We start from the raw sequence: 12,666 nt of genomic DNA, 5'->3' as shown, positions 1-12,666 counted from the left end.
GTTAAGCACAGCACAGGAGAGATATGTGACTCTCTTCCTCTATGGCAAGTATAAGTCTCTGCACAAACAAAAATCACTGATAATGAGGCAACTATCTGATCCAAAAACATATTATAACTTTAATTTTACCAAAAGAGACATATAATGTATGTTATGGGGAAAGCTTAATTCCAGGAGCCTAATGGACTCCATGTTTACCTGCACAAGCTGCTGTTTTAGTTTCTGGATTTCAGATATATTCAGCTCACTTAGGAGGTCCGAGACGAGGCTGGGGGCTGGAGGGAAGCTTTCGTTTTTCTTCGGCACAGATGTTTTATTGTTGCCATTGTTGATCTTGCTCAGGCAGTTTTGTTCAAAGCCATTCACGATCTCATCATTGTTGGGCTCTGTGGTCTCATCGCTGAACTTCAGTCCATCCAAGGAGATATTCAAGTGGCTGGTGTACATGGAATCATTGATATTCATATAATGCGACAGCTCCTTGCGGAGGTTGTTCTTCTGCTCACGTTCCGTCTTCAGGGTCTCCAAGGCCTCCTCAAGCTGGCGTTCAGATATCTCTTTCAACCGTATGGCATCTTCTAGCTGGCTGTTGAGGAATTCAGTTACCTCTTCAAGCCTCTTGATTTCATGCTTCAGCCCTTCAAACTCCACCTACCATAAAATGTTTTCATGTTAGCAGGGAATGAGAGACAAAAAAAGGTCAAAACCTTTTTCACAGGAGGTAACTTCTTTCCCAAATAAACTGAACATTGGCTAATTTTAACCCTTCAAGCTGCATTGCTGTACTTTTAACTGAGCTTTTAACTTGTAACCTTTCAAAGTTACCTTTAATAAACATGGATCAGACCAATGGTTTGAAAGAATGATCACTGTCGCTTTCAAACAACAGATGCCTCTCAAATTTCAGGAGAACTTCTAATCTGTTCTGTAAAATCTGGAGCCACTTAAAGAGTGTCTGAGGATATCCGTATATTATATCCAATAATATATATATATTATGGCTTCTAACGGCGAAGTCCAACAAGGACTAAGAAAGTAAAAATCGGAGTTGGATTTCTGTGTTGAGGCAAAAATTGGAATTGTAATGAAAGGAAAAGAGCAGCCAAAGTGCTTTGGAGTATGGATGTTTGTGGAGTCAGTGGCAAAGAATGGTTTTCCAAGCAGAAATGATTTTTTACAGTTCAGCAAGTAAACTTGGTGGGGTGGTTAAGAATGGCGGCTTCGAATCACCTGTTCTCAAAGAGCAGTTCTGTCAGAGCTCTCTCACAGGGCATCTCTTGTGGGGAGAGGAAGGGTAGGTGATTGTAAGCCACTTTGAGATTCCATCAGGTAGTGAAAAGCAGGATTTAAAACCCAACTTTTCTTCTTACATGCCCAAACTCACCTGATTCTGTTTCAGAACAGACACTTGTTTCTGCAGGCAGATGTTCTCCTCCTCAAGCTCGGTGTAATCTTGTAGCAAGCGGGCTTCTCGGAACTTGTACTCTTTGATGTCATCTCGCAAACGACCCCTCTGTACCTCCACATTCTGATTCATCTGCAATGGTGAACATATAAAACAACCATGAGGTGTCTTTCCTCAAGCAGTATTAAACCACCTGTCCCACACATTCTTGCCCAGAAAGTGAAGTAATCAACACTTGAGGAGAAGGACTTGGGAGGGGGGTTTCAATACATCCAGAAAAAAGGCCATAACCTTCAAGCAATGGAATGGCAAGTCCTCAGTCACTTAACTCTTAGAACTGGACTTTAAGGAAATTAAAACATTGCTAGAATGAAAAGGTACAAAGATTTAACTGGCACATAAGTGTATTAGGATGGCTAACAAGAAACCCTTTAAAAGTGGTTCATCCTCTGTTTCTTATATGAATGAATGAAATTGAACAGAGAAGAAGAGGAATGTCTTTCCCTGGAGGTTTAAGAAGTGGAAGAGCATCTGTCAGATATAATTTAAGTCTAGATACACCAGCTTTTATTCATCTATGATTTACTACAGCTGTATGGGAAGTGCCATTATCAGAGGTCGGAAGGTGAAAATAAAAGGCATTGTACAATATAAGCTTCAAGAGCAGGAAAAGGTACGTGTGACTGCATCATAACAGCTTCCTACAGCAAAGAAATTAAACGAGGCAGATTCTGCATTAAGTTTAGTATCTAAGCAACTATACCTCCTTTGTTATTGAAGCAGACCCCCCCCCCCACAGGAAATCCATATTCTTTTCCCATTAAATATTTTGGCACATTCAGTAGTAAGTCTCATCCCCCTTTATTTTGTGCAAACCCCACTTTGTGAACGGACACATTAAGTAGTGCTAGTGCAGTTTTTTAGAATGCACCCTCCTGCTTGCTCTCCTCTTCTGTCAATTAAGTGCCTCTGAGCTAAATTGTTTTTCATTCTCATGGTTATAATAACCTCACTCTCCTCTTGCTCTATACTGAGTGTATATTTCTCTGTGTGAGAGAGTATGTGTATGTTGTGGGGAGACTGGCTTTCCATGAAGCAATGCCAGAGCATGCATTATATTTTGGGGGAGGGGTACACTTTTGTAACAAATGAAAGGAAAGCTTCCCTCTGCATATCATCTCCAGGCACATATTCTACAGATCAGGAAGGACTAATGCTACTAGGAAGCAAGGAAAGGCCAGGCATTAATGCCCAGAATCCAAGATGCCAGGAGAAAGCAACAATGGGGTTGGGGAATACAACTGACTTTCCTGGGCCTGAATGACTCCATTACATTGAGAAGTTCGGGAAGAATCTTTTGAGGGGGAACCTGGGGAGATTAATCAGGAGAGCTTTATATTGATGCCAAATGGGGAAGGAGAAATCCAACATAGGGATTCTAATGTAGGAGAACAAATGACAGTGGCCTGCCTGGGAAGGGGGACATGATTGTTCTCTTTAATTATTTGAAAGTTTGTCACGTAAGGAGCCTTTCCTGTTGGCAAAAGACAATAGGACCCGCAGTAATGGGTATAAACTATGTGTAGAATGGTATCGGCTTGGTATCTGGAAAAAAAATTCACAGCCAGAGTATTTCAGTAATGGAATTGACTGCCTAAGAAGGCGGCAAGCTCCCCCTCACTGGTAGTCTTCAAGCAGTGGCTAGACAGATACTTATCATGGATGCGTTAAGCCGATCCTACATTTAACAGGCTGTTGGACTCCATGGTCTATATGGCCCCTACAAATCCTAAGATTCTATGATTCTAAATATAGAGCTGACAAATTAGGCATCCCAGAAGGAGGTAGCCTAATGATTTAACAGCGATAACAAGAAAAAAACTGATAAAACAAGACAACTGGAATAAAATAGGAACATCACACAGTGAATAGGGCTCAGCATAAGAGAATCCAAGCCCATGGGCTCCCCCTGCCCTTCTTTAGCTAAGCTTTATTTGTCTGAGAGGGAAAAACATCCTTTAGTCGCATTGCACAGTGAGACACTGCCAATGGAAATAAGACCTCCTGCATGCTTATAGATGCACCCACAGTGCATGCTTAGCAAAACCAAGCATGTATATTGCTAACAATGTCCAATTCTATAATTTTAGGAATTGTGGAGGTTCATAAGATGCTTGTCCTTTGGATTATTTAAATATTAATGGAAAGTCATTTCTGACAGTCATGTGTTTCATATGCATAGGACAGTACGGGGAGGAGTGTCACAAAGATTGTGGGGAAACAGAGACACTTTGTGTTGATTTCATAACTCCATAGACTATTTCCCTTGAGTTCCTATCCAAATCATCCAGGAATAAACAATACATGTTTAAAATACACAGCTGCTGCAGTTTTACTTTTCTTATACTTTTTCAGCAGTTGTCTAATCCCACTTATAGTTTTTATTCCATCCCCCCCTATACCCAATGTTTTAATCCAAGTTGTTCCTTCTAAGTAAATGCCAAATATTTTGATTTATGTCCAAACAGAGATGCATACCTCTAGCCTCGAGGCTTCCAAAACCTACAAGCACTCCTAAACATCTCCTGCTCTGTAAACTGTATTGAAAACCTCCTGTCATTATTGGCTCAGGAACAATGAGTATATATAAAATATTCAGTTATTTCTGGAGTGAACAAGGTAGCTTAAACATATTAACAGAACACCAAGAAGCGCTGGTGACATTGGTGAAAAAGAAGGAAGAACTGCCTCTTCAATTCCCCCTCCCCACATTATATTGAATGGGGTTGATGCAATGGACATAAACGGTTTAATTATTATAACTAGTTAGATTTTAAGTGATAATGAGTTGTTTTAACTCATGTTGTTACCCTCTCTGAAGTATCTAGGAAGGGCAGGCTGCAAAAATAAAGTTCATTATTATATTACTAGGAAATAGTACACTGAGTGACCATCCTTATCCATGGTCCTATACAAATATTTGTGAAACTGCCTGGGGGTGGAGCATGTCTGGGTATTCGAACTCAAATCCGGGCAAAGCTGGCCGCACCCTGTTTCAGCCAGCCCCTGCATCCCATGGCAAGGAGGCAGCGGCGAGTGCAAGAATGGGCCACCCATAAGTATACGCCTGGCCCTCGCTGCAGCTGCGGCAAGAAAGAGGAAGAGGTGGCAATGGGACTGAGCCAGCCCATTGAACACCGCCAGCCCTTGCTGGCGCTGCTGGCCACAACACAAAGGAGGCTGTAGCAGCAGCACCAACAATGCGATGGATCATGCTGCCAGCACGCGGTGCCACCACTGCTGGCAAGAGGCCACCAGTAAAGAGGGTGGCACTGGCGTGAGGTGGCCTGCACCTCCAAATAGCTGCTGCTGTTGAAGAGGAGCCTGTGCCAGTGGCTAGGAGGCCACGCCAGCTCGTGGTGAAAGGAGCCAATCCGGCGGCTGCGCCAGGAAGGCGGAGACAGCTACAGCAAGCCCACGGCGGTAACAAGGCACCTGCGCCTGCCCCGCCCAAGCACCGTAAGTCCACCCGCCATGTGCTAAGCCTGCCGCCTAGGGAGGGGCCCATGGCCAAGTGGCTGTGAGCCCTCTCTGAGCCTCCCCAGTCCTGTTTCCCCACACACACCTGCCTCCTGCTAGCGCCCACTGCATTTCTGCATGCAGTGGGCTTTCCAACTAGTTATGTTATAAAAAGGTTTTAATAAATATACTGGTTTTAAAATATATTTAACTTATGTTGTTACCCACCCTGAGCTACCAGGAAGAGAAGGATACAAGAATAAAGATGATTATTGCCAAGAGCAGTCTGAGGTCCTTGTTTGAAAAAACAAAGTCTCATGCACCAATCTTTGAAAAGTGGGTTTTCACACTTCACAAAACAAACATGCAATGCACACAAAGGAAATTTTAGATAAAGGAGGCAAGGACTTGTGCACACACATGCTTTGGTGTCCTCAGGCAGGTCACAACAGAGGAGAAGGCCTTGGCTGTGGCACCAAAGCTACAGAACACCCTCCCAAGGATATTTAGCTGTCCCCTTTTGTTTCCATCTTAACTAGCAAGTGAGTATTTTTGTTCTGTTTGGCATTCCCTCAGGGACTCCTTCTCCCGGACCAGTGTTTTAATCACTGTTTCATGTCTATGTACACACTTTAGTTCTGTTTTTAATTTTAATTACCTGCGTTTTTAGGGGTGGCAGTTCACTTGATTGGCTTCACAATGTGATTTTACCATGTGTATTTTAAATGGTGGCCCTCGTGAGGGTGAAAAGATAGGATACAAATTCTGTAATATTAATAATACGCATTTCATACTGTATCATGCTTTTAGATTCCTAAACCTGTGAGATCTTAAACTGATTTGTACAACTGATTTGTGATGCACCCCACAGCAATGAATGTGCTATTTGACCTCATTTGTTGTGGGCTGTACTGACCACCTACAATTCCTGACAACTTCATTACTTTTCCAGTTCTGTATCTTACATCTGAACTTTGGCCTGCTCTTTCCTTGCCCCAGTTCTGCAAGCTCACGTTGAAAACCAAAACCTAGGCACATGATGATGCAATCTCACAAACTGTCCTCTCTACCTAAGCAGCCCAACATGGCATCTGCACATTCACATTGGTGATTTCCTAATTAGTAGTTTTGCTGACTTGGATCAAAATCTGTATTTCTGATCTTAAAACCACATGTGTGCTCTTCACAGGAACATTAGGAAATAATAAAAACAATAAAAACAATTTATGTATAACCCACCTTTCCCTGAATGCTCAGGATAATTAACATATATAAATAATAAATAAATAATAATTCAATACAAACATTAACATAAGCATAATTCAGAGTAGGGTAGAACAGATCCTCTAGGCTCCCTCATCTCTTTCTAATGAGAGACGTTCTAGAGAGCAGATAAGAATCATAGAGTTGGAAGGGGCCATACAGGCCATACAGATGGCCATACAGGCCATCTAGTCAAACCCCCTGCTCAAAGTTGAAGGACTGCAATCTGGATTTTCAGATCGTTAGGTGGATAGGGAATTGGTTAGAGAACCGCACTCAAAGAGTTGTTGTCAATGGTGTTTCATCAGACTGGAGAGAGGTGAGTAGCGGGGTGCCTCAGGGTTCGGTGCTCGGCCCGGTACTTTTTAACATATTTATTAATGATCTAGATGATGGGGTGGAGGGACTACTGATCAAGTTTGCAGATGACACCAAATTGGGAGGACTGGCAAATACTCCGGAAGATAGAGACAGAGTTCAACGAGATCTGAACACAATGGAAAAATGGGCAAATGAGAACAAGATGCAATTTAATAAAGATAAGTGTAAAGTTCTGCATCTGGGTCAGAAAAATGAAAAGCATGCCTACTGGATGGGGGATACGCTTCTAGGTAGCACTGTGTGTGAACGAGACCTTGGGGTACTTGTGGATTGTAAACTAAACATGAGCAGGCAGTGTGATGCAGCGGTAAAAAAGGCAAATGCCATTTTGGGCTGTATCAACAGAGGCATCACATCAAAATCACAAGATGTCATAGTCCCATTGTATACGGCACTGGTCAGACCACACCTGGAGTACTGTGTGCAGTTCTGGAGGCCTCACTTCAAGAAGGACGTCGATAAAATTGAAAGGGTACAGAGGAGAGCGACGAAGATGATCTGGGGCCAAGGGACCAAGCCCTATGAAGATAGGTTGAGGGACTTGGGAATGTTCAGCCTGGAGAAAAGGAGGTTGAGAGGGGACATGATAGCCCTCTTTAAGTATTTGAAAGGTTGTCACTTGGAGGAGGGCAGGATGCTGTTTCTGCTGGCTGCAGAGGAGAGGACACGCAGTAATGGGTTTAAACTTCAAGTACAACGATATAGGCTAGATATCAGGAAAAAGTTTTTCACAGTCAGAGTAGTTCAGCAGTGGAATAGGCTGCCTAAGGAGGTGGTGAGTTCCCCCTCACTGGCAGTCTTCAAGCAAAGGTTGGATACACACTTTTCTTGGATGCTTTAGGATGCTTAGGGCTAATCCTGCGTTGAGCAGGGGGTTGGACTAGATGGCCTGTATGGCCCCTTCCAACTCTATGATTCTATGATTCTATGATTCTAACGCAGGATCAGCCCTAAGCACCCTAAAGCAGTGGTCCCCAGCCCGCGGGCCGCGGCCTGGCGCCGGGCCTCGGCTCCTTCTTCCCTCCCCCCCGAAGCGAAAAGCTCGCCAGGCCGCGAGCCAAAACAGCCGATTAGCTCGCGGCCCGGCAAGCTTCTCGCTTTGGGAGGGGAGGGAAGAGAAGCTTGTCGAGCCGCAAGCTAATCGGCCGCTTTAGCAGCCAATTTGCTCGCGGCCTGGAGGGGCCGGGAGGGGAAGCCGCAGCCGCCGGCATGGCGGCAGCGCAGCGCAAACACGCGTGCTCGGCAGTCCGCGCATGTGCGTTTGCGCTGGGGCTGCCGTGCATGCGCGGGCCCCCGGGCCGCCCTCTTCCCCCACTACACCGCAGCGGTCCACGGCAAGCGGAAGCTTGCGGACTGCTGTCCTAAAGCATCCAAGAAAAGTGTGTATCCAACTTTTGCTTGAAGACTGCCAGTGAGGGGGAGCTCACCAACTCCTTAGGCAGCCTATTCCACTGCTGAACTACTCTGACTGTGAATTTTTTCCCCCTGATATCTAGCCTATATCGTTGTACTTGAAGTTTAAACCCATTACTGCGTGTCCTCTCCTCTGCAGCCAACGGAAACAGCATCCTGCCCTCCTCCAAGTGACAACCTTTCAAATGCTTAGAGGGCTATCATGTCCCCTCTCAACCTCCTTTTCTCCAGGCTGAACATTCCCAAGTCCCTCCACCTATCTTCATAGGGCTTGGTCAGATGGTTTAGTTTTGAGCAGACTGGCAAGTGACAGGCTATGCCTTCTTCTTTGTGTGGCTTAGAAGGCACACACATTTTGTCCTGCTACAGGGCTAGCTCAGAGCAATGCTGAACATTGTTACCAGTTCTGCTTTCAGAGTTTCCCAGCTGCCATTGTTCATCAATACTCTGTGTGCAAAATGAGCCTAGATATGGATTCTGTTCTTTCAGACAAAAGAGAAAACATTTTGGGCCTGAGAAAAAGAGAAATGTGTTTCTCAAATGAGTCTCTATTTCAGGTCTTCCTAGCTTAACATACTAGAGAAATACTGAATTACATATTTAGATGAAATTGCTGCTCACAAACCAAAAGACCAAAAGAGAAGGAACCTGGAAATAACAGAGCTATTTCTAGTTGCATATTAGTTTTGTATGTGATTTGCTTCCCACTTTTCTTCTACCACCTTTCTCAAGCCGGCACTCACAAGAATCTCTGGAAGTCTATTTAGGCCTTACCCAAGCCTGGACCTACCAAGCTTCTGCAACTGTACTGTATGCACTTTCAGATGATACTCAAGAACCACTTCATTTCAGAAATGAACCAGAGATCTTTAAAACGATGGTCTGGTTGTTCCTCCACATTTCTTCAATCTGAACTGTTGAACAACCATGAATGAATGAATGAATGAATGAATGAATTTCAGCAAAAAAGTTTCTACACAGAAGGCTATTCAAAGAAGCCTCATTCGCCAATTATAACCTGTCTACTGACTTGACAAATCACTGCCCTTCAAGGCTGTGGTGGCATCAGTATGATTTACTGCAGATGTACTGATGTTGAGCAACACAGACTGCTGAGGTGTTTGCAATGCTTTAAAAACTGAAGCTTGACAGCTTTCTGCCTGTTCTTACTAAACATGGCTGCAGAAAGCAGGGCACGTAGAAAGAGCAGATTCACCTAGTTCCCTTTTGTCAAAAAACAGGATGGACTGGAAGATAAGTTTATGCTAATGGAAGGGAAAACTTGACAGGCTACCTGACAGGCATCCCTATGATACACATAAACACAGAGACCTATTTTCCTCAAAATTATATTACAAGGTATACTACACACTTCAGAAACTTGATTTACTGTTTCTTCCACAGCATTTCCATTTTTACCACTAACACTTAAATGTTCCCTCACTGAAACCTCTGCAGTGCTACAGAGAACATTTATTCTCTATAGATAGATGTTCCACAGAGAAATGATTTATTAATATGATAACTGAGCAGTATTCAATGGATTTTTATAGAGGGTTTCTATGAATCAGTTCATTAACGTAATGATGTTTACAAATCCCCCTGTTCTGCACTTCAATGAACACTAGTAGAGAACAGGATCTATTTCTGAGGGGGAATATTCAGAATCAAACAAGAAACCATCCTTGAACCTCAGTGTCTTGGTATATGCTTTACTTGCACATATGTTATTCTGCTAAATTGCTCCAGATTAAGTCATTTGAGAGGTCTCAGTCCAGGTAGTCTACAATTCAGCTCATACATTGAGTTTTGCCATACCCCCGCAACTGTGGGAATTAGTTTTGTATTTGAATTTCACACAAAAAATTTGGCTCTAAATCTGCTTACCTAATTTCCTTATGTTCTTTCAGTGTGGACAGGATAATGTGCTTTACTTCTTTCTTGGCATCCACTGAACACAAAATTGGGGGCTGTGCTAGGGTTCAAATTTAAAACTTAGATGTAGCCTCATTGTGAATGCCAACTTTCATTCTAATATATTTCAGGTCATAAGCTAAATATTGTTTAGTCTGCACTTCCCTCAACCACATGTGACAGTCAAGTGGTTTTGAAACTGGAATGAAGGCCTGCATCCTGAACATGCACACCAAACTGAACTGCTGTATCTCAGCATTAAAGGAACCTTGCTCATGGCAACATTTATTTATGTATTTATCTTTTATCGTATGGTGTGTGTAGCATAGCCAGGAGATCTGAAGACTGTCTAGTAGACAGGCAATGGATGTTCGGAGGTGGCTTGCTATTTCCTGCCTCCTAGTTTTTTTCTTGGAGGACCTACCACCCAAGTGTTCAGAAGTCTCCCATCCAAATACTACCCACCTGAGCTTCCAAGATCTGATTGGATCAGGCTTGCCTGGGCTACCCAACAAACAGAAAAGATAAATCTCACTCCTCTCAACCAATGAGTTCTGCATAGAAGTGGTAGATATAAAGGGACAGTGAGTAGTGGGGTACCTCAGGGCTCGGTGCTCGGCCCGGTACTTTTTAACGTATTTATTAATGATCTAGATGAGGGGGTGGAGGGACTACTCATCAAGTTTGCAGATGACACCAAATTGGGAGGACTGGCAAATACTCCGGAAGATAGAGACAGAGTTCAACGAGATCTGAACACAATGGAAAAATGGGCAAATGAGAACATGATGCAATTTAATAAAGATAAGTGTAAAGTTCTGCATCTGGGTCAGAAAAATGAAAAGCATGCCTACTGGATGGGGGATACGCTTCTAGGTAGCACTGTGTGTGAACGAGACCTTGGGGTACTTGTGGATTGTAAACTAAACATGAGCAGGCAGTGTGATGCAGCGGTAAAAAAGGCAAATGCCATTTTGGGCTGTATCAACAGAGGCATCACATCAAAATCACAAGATGTCATAGTCCCATTGTATACGGCACTGGTCAGACCACACCTGGAGTACTGTGTGCAGTTCTGGAGGCCTCACTTCAAGAAGGACGTAGATAAAATTGAAAGGGTACAGAGGAGAGCGACGAAGATGATCTGGGGCCAAGGGACCAAGCCCTATGAAGATAGGTTGAGGGACTTGGGAATGTTCAGCCTGGAGAAAAGGAGGTTGAGAGGGGACATGATAGCCCTCTTTAAGTATTTGAAAGGTTGTCACTTGGAGGAGGGCAGGATGCTGTTTCCGTTGGCTGCAGAGGAGAGGACACGCAGTAATGGGTTTAAACTTCAAGTACAACGATACAGGCTAGATATCAGGAAAAAAATTTTCACAGTCAGAGTAGTTCAGCAGTGGAATAGGCTGCCTAAGGAGGTGGTGAGTTCCCCCTCACTGGCAGTCTTCAAGCAAAGGTTGGATACACACTTTTCTTGGATGCTTTAGGATGTTTAGGGCTGATCCTGCGTTGAGCAGGGGGTTGGACTAGATGGCCCCTTCCAACTCTATGATTCTATGATTCTATTCTAAATGGCTTTGGGGATTCTGAAAATAGTTGCAGAGGAATAAACTGCTTTGTAACAAGTGTTTTTAGATTGGAGTCATCAACTACAAAAGCAAAAGCAGCAGAATCAAAAGAAGAGCTGGGTTTTTATATCCTGCTTTTCACTACCTGAAGGAGTCCCAAAGTGGCTTTCAAACACCTTTCCCTTCTCCCCACAATAGGCACCCTGTGAGGTAGGTGGGTCTAAGAGATCTCTAACAGAACTGGTCTGTTAGAACACCCCTAAGAGAACTGTGACTAGCCCAAAGTTACCCAGCTGGTTGCATCTGAAGGAGTGGGGAATCAAACCCTGTTATCCAGATTATAGTCACTAACCACTACAGTGAGATCAGTTTTGAGTTGTGACCAAGGAGCAACTTGGGTTGTAACCAAAATGCAGGCAGAAACAGCATAAAGATGCATTATTTGCTTTGTGCCTCTTGGTAGATGAGAGCACACCGGAATCAGAAGTTCTGCTGTTCCCTGCTGTGTATGAGCTCCTTGGTAGATTTTAGCATCCTCATGGGGAGAGCTGTGGAACTTCTGCTTTGGAGCAATGGAAAGGCATAGGGACAAGAATCACAATCACCTTCTGATTGGGAGCAGAAGTGTGTCGTTACCATGGCAATAATGTTAAGTTTACAGTTTGGATTAACTGTTCTGAGACTGGCATAAAATAAGTCTAAACTTTTATGTACAGGCCTATGGATGCCTTGACATCAGGTTATGAGTATGAATGAATCGATCAACAATGCCTGCCTAGATGCATATGTAAGGGATGGTTATCCTGATGGATGATCTCCAGAGCCAGTTGGACGGAGGTGAGTCAGCGCTGCTCAAATTACTAGATCTTACAGCAGCGTTCAATGTGGTAGACCATGAGCTTCTTGCTCACCTGCCTTGTCAACATGTCAACACATCAGTTCCCTACTGTAAAACATACCAATAACAAGATATCTCTGTAAAGGACCTGAATTGGCAATGAGAAATAAATGTTTTTACTCAGAAAAGAAAGCACATTAGACTAGCCTTCAATATCATTGTCACAAAGAAGGATGTCCCTGATATACGTTTATATTGTTGTATCAACTGTTTAAACAGGATAAGAGAACAGTATCACAATTCAATCCATTCAAAACAAGCCTTTTATAAAATACCATTATGCGAAATGGAAAGAAGTATTAACA

At 43.4% G+C, this 12,666-nt stretch overlaps 1 protein-coding gene across 3 annotated transcripts in view; it reads right to left on the bottom strand.

The window, feature by feature from the left end:
- The window catches only part of BICD2 (BICD cargo adaptor 2), a 111,769-nt gene that overhangs the window by 16,260 nt on the left and 82,843 nt on the right, over positions 1 to 12,666 (bottom strand). For all 3 annotated transcript variants that reach the window (XM_077325549.1, XM_077325551.1, XM_077325550.1), the window contains exons 3-4: positions 1,385 to 1,537; positions 199 to 651 (exon numbers count right to left, since the gene is read on the bottom strand). In XM_077325549.1, coding sequence (XP_077181664.1) covers positions 199 to 651; positions 1,385 to 1,537 — 606 coding nt within the window. The remainder of the gene's footprint in view (positions 1 to 198; positions 652 to 1,384; positions 1,538 to 12,666) is intronic.

Source organism: Paroedura picta, chromosome 3 (genome assembly GCF_049243985.1).
Source record: "Paroedura picta isolate Pp20150507F chromosome 3, Ppicta_v3.0, whole genome shotgun sequence".
NCBI classification, from domain to species: Eukaryota; Metazoa; Chordata; class Lepidosauria; order Squamata; family Gekkonidae; genus Paroedura; species Paroedura picta.
The sequence above is the reverse complement of the archived record's forward strand: the minus strand, read 5'-3'. Positions and strand labels throughout refer to the sequence as shown.